General features: G+C 40.8%; 1 protein-coding gene across 1 annotated transcript; it reads right to left on the bottom strand.

Moving 5' to 3' along the window:
* Positions 1 to 202: 202 nt before the first annotated feature.
* aicda.L (activation-induced cytidine deaminase L homeolog) lies at positions 203 to 3,074 on the bottom strand (the record flags this gene model as incomplete). Its single annotated transcript, NM_001095712.1, is given in 3 exon segments — positions 203 to 256; positions 2,068 to 2,183; positions 2,649 to 3,074. Coding segments are annotated over 3 exon segments (596 nt in total), but the record flags the coding sequence as incomplete, so codon positions are not given.
* Positions 3,075 to 4,493: the final 1,419 nt, after the last annotated feature.

The following is a 4,493-nucleotide window of genomic DNA, read 5'->3' as shown; positions in this document are numbered from 1 at the left end:
AAATAACATGAATGCAGAGAAGTGATTATATACAGTTTGTGTAGGGGGGTAAATGTAAGAACAGAAAGTTTATGGACCGGACTCAATTCAGGGAACCAGAGCGAGTAGAATAAGAACTGGAGAGAGGGGCCCTGGGGGGATTTAGGAGACTTTGCCTCAAGGGGTCACTCTCATTGGATCACTGGACGAGGGACCGGGACCTTTAAAGCCCAAGGAGAACAAACACTTCTCTCAGATCCTCCATGTCGTACGGCGGCTGCAATAGAAAGAACAGGGGGCCTCTAAGTTATACTGAGTTTTACTGAATTATACTGAATTGTACTGAATTATACTGAATTATACTGAATTGTACTGAATTATACTGAATTTTACTGAATTATACTGAATTATACAGAATTATACAGAATTATACTGAATTGTACCAAATTATACTGAATTATACAGATTTATACAGAATTATACTGAATTGTACCAAATTATACTGAATTATACAGATTTATACAGAATTATACCGAATTGTAACGAATTATACTGAATTGTACCAAATTATACTGAATTATACTGAATTGTACCGAATTATACTGAATTTTTACCTAATTATACTGAATTGTAACGAATTATACTGAATTTTTACCTAATTATACTGAATTGTACCGAATTATACTGAATTGTACTGAATTGTACCGAATTATACTGAATTGTACTGAATTATACCAAATTATACTGAATTGTACCGAATAATACTGAATTGTACTGAATTCTACCGAATTTTACTGAATTCTACCGAATTCTACTGAATTCTACCGAATTCTACTGAATTCTACCAAATTATACTAAATTGTACTGAATTATACAGACTTATACTGAATTATACAGAATTATACTGTGAATTATACTGAATTATACCGAATTATACTGAATTATGCTGAATTGTACTGAATTATACTGAATTGTACCAAATTATACTGAATTATACTGCATTGTACTGAATTGTACCAAATTGTACCAAATTGTACCGAATTATACTGAATTATATAAAATTATACAGAATTACATTGAATTGTACTGAATTATAGTGAATTATAAAGAATTATACCGAATTATAACAAATTGTACCGAATTATAATGAACTATACTGAACTGTACAAATTATACAGAATTATACGAGTTATACAGAATTACACTGAATTGTATTGAATTATACCAAATTATACTGAATTGTACTAAATTATACCGAATACCACTGAATTACTCCGAATTATACAGAATAATACAGAATAATACAGAATAATACAGAATTATATGGAATTATACGGAATACAACTGAATTGTACTGAATTGTACTGAATTAGAATTGTATTGCATTGGAAGAGGAAATAGAAGTGAAACTTGTTTCCTGCCAGCAGGGCTGGAACTAGGGGTAGGCAGAGTAGGCACGTGTCTATGGCGCAAAGCTGGGGGGGCGCCAGGCACTTACCTCCTCTGTCGCCTACCCCCAGACCGGTGCTTGACTCTCTGTGTTTTTTTCCATCTTCTTGCGCTCCTGCGCATGTGCGCTCCTGCACGCTCGCACCAATTTGCGCATGCGCAGGAGCGCAAGAAGACGAAAAACCACATCTTTCTTGCACATGTGCACACGAGCGCCGCCTTGCGCATGCGCACTCGGGCTATCCCGGCGCAGCGTCCGCCAGCTTGCCTTGGGCGCCTGAGCGGCGCGGCCCTGCCTGCCAGTGCCAAAACTAGAAGGTCCCAAACAAAATCATATTAGGGGCCCCATTAATCTCCAGGATCCTCCAGCAATCATTGATTCTGTTTATAGTTACGCAACTGATTCCTTCCCAGGATTTCTTGTTTATATCAGAGTTACCCCCAACCCCCAACTAGATATTACTGGGCCCCACAGCAAATAATTTTTAAGTCCCCAAAAATATCTAGAGGTTGATCTATTTTACCAATATTTCTTGAATTTCTATGAATTAGAGCCTCGTGGGGCCCCACTGCAGCCGTAGGGTCTGCTCCCCTATAGTTATCCCCTGACCCCGTCTCATACAAGAGCTCCGACATTACCTGCAAGATGCGCCGCAGCTTCCGGGCCAGTCTGACCGAGTTCTCGTGTAATCCATCCCAGGCTTCAAAGCCGCTCTCCCGGGTCTCCACAAAGGTGTTCCAGCAGTAGAAATAATCTGTAAGATATTATTCACTTATATATTTATAATACAAGCGGCTGCACCCAAAGTGCATGCTGGGACATGTTGTTTTAAGGGGTTGTTCATCTTTGAGTTAACTGTTAGTATGATGTAGAGAGGGATATTCTGAGACTATTTGCACTCGGTTTTCATTTTTTATTATTTGTGGTTTTTGAGTTATTTAGCTTTTTATTCAGCAGCTCTCCAGTTTGCAGTTTCAGCCATCTGGTTGCTAGTTTCTAAATTACCCTAGCAACCATGCACTGATTTAAATAAGAGACTGGAATAGGTAAATGAGAGGCCTGAATAGAATAAAAGTAGCAATAACAATACATTTGTATTACAGAGCATTTGTCTTTTAGATGGGGTCAGTGACCCCTATTTGACAGCTGGAAAGAGTCAGAAGAAAAGGAAAATCATTCACAAAAATTAAAAAATATAAAGTCATTGTTTCCCACTTACCTTTGTAGCTCATGACAGACAGTCGCACCCCCGCTTTCTGCAGTTTCCGCAGCCCCTCCGGCTCCGCGTTGCGCTCCTCGCAGAAATAGAGCCTGGCGCTGAAGATGCGCAGACTGAAGTTGGGGTGCCCCTTTAAGAACTCGAGGGTGCGCTTGGCACAGTCATAGCAGGGGCTCCAGGAGCTGAACCACGTGACCCGGTAGTTCCTATGGGGGTCGTGACCCACCCATATAGACAGGTAGCGCAGGAAGAGCATCTCAGCGTGGCAGCCGTTGCGGTTCCGCAGGTACCCGAAGTCCAACGCGCAGGACACTGAGCTGTATCTCCGCTTGACTATGTAGCACAGGTAGGTCTCGTGCCGACCCCGGGCCCAGCGCAGGTTCTTGTAGTGATAGATGAACTTGTTGCGCTTCAACAACATGCTGTGGGGAGGAGACAGACAGGGACTGAGCAATCCAATATGGCCGCTTCCCTAATGCCAGACTATTCCCTTCTACTACACTTGCCCTTTAATCTGCAGTCCAGGTAGGGTTGCCACCTTTTCTGGAAAAAAATACCGGCCTTCCTATATATTTCTCTTTTTTTCCTATTAGTAACTGTGGTGTGTATACAAATGGCCTGCAGGTGTCACTGTGCACATGTGAGTTATACTGTGAATACATAGTACTATCAATACTGCTTAAGAGTGATAGAGTTGGAAGTTACTGTTGTGTAATGGCTGCATGAGTCTGCTAATAAAGCACTGTTATACTCTACCCATCCTCGGCTACCAAAACATAACAATAACATCATTTTTACTGGCCAGGTGGCAACCCTAAGCCCATGGGAGGTGGAGTTGGACCATTAAAGTTGGAGTATTAAAATATTACTTGGAGTCCCAGTATGAGAGGGAGGCAGGAGAGGATCAATGTACTAATGCTATAACCTAAGGGCCCAATTCTAATTTCTTTTAATAGTTGTATTTATTTGTGCTGCTGGGTCCAGTCTAATGCAGCTGCTGGGAGAACAAGGCAGAGTTGAACCTGACCCAGATTATAGAGCCCGGCAGTAGCCTAGAACTGGGCCCTGTGTGAATTTAGCCTGGGGCCCCACATGTCATTAAAGGAGAAGGAAAGCTACAGAGGCATTTTATTGCCAATAGATTAGCCACAATAGTGCAAGCTATAACACTATATTTATTCTGTAGAATGTTTTACCATACCTGAGTAAATAGCTCTAGAAGCTCTCTCTGTTTGTTTAGGATAGTAGCTGCCATATTAGCTTGGTGTGACATCACTTCCTGCCTGAGTCTCTCCCTGCTCACTCATAGCTCTGGGCTCAGATTACAGCAGAGAAGGGAGGGGGAGGAGCAGTAAACTGAGCATGCTCAAGCCCTAGCCCTGGAGGTTTAAGCTGAAAACAGGAAGTCTGATACAGAAGCCCATGAGTACACAATAGAAGGAAAGAAATGTGCTGTTTCTTTTGTCAGAGGACTCAGAGCAGCATTACTTTGAGGGTTTACTGGTGTATTTATATAGACCTTTCTGAGAAAGCTTACTTACTTTTAGCCTTTCCTTCTCCTTTAAAGGGGTGGTTCACCTTTAAGTTAACTTTTAGTATGTTATAGAATGTCTAATTCTAAGCAACCTTTCAATTGGCCTTCATTTTTTCTATTTTATGTTTTTTTAATTATTTGCTTTCTTCTTCTAACTCTTTCCAACTTTCAAATGACCCCACTGACCCCATCTAAAAAACAAATGCTCTGTAAGGCTACAAATGTATTGTTATTGCTACATTTTATTAATCATCTTTTTATTAAGGCCTCTCCTATTCATATTCCAGTCTCTTATTCAAATCAATGCATGG

Source organism: Xenopus laevis, chromosome 7L, assembly GCF_017654675.1.
Source record: "Xenopus laevis strain J_2021 chromosome 7L, Xenopus_laevis_v10.1, whole genome shotgun sequence".
NCBI classification, from domain to species: domain Eukaryota; kingdom Metazoa; phylum Chordata; class Amphibia; order Anura; family Pipidae; genus Xenopus; species Xenopus laevis.
The sequence above is the reverse complement of the archived record's forward strand: the minus strand, read 5'-3'. Positions and strand labels throughout refer to the sequence as shown.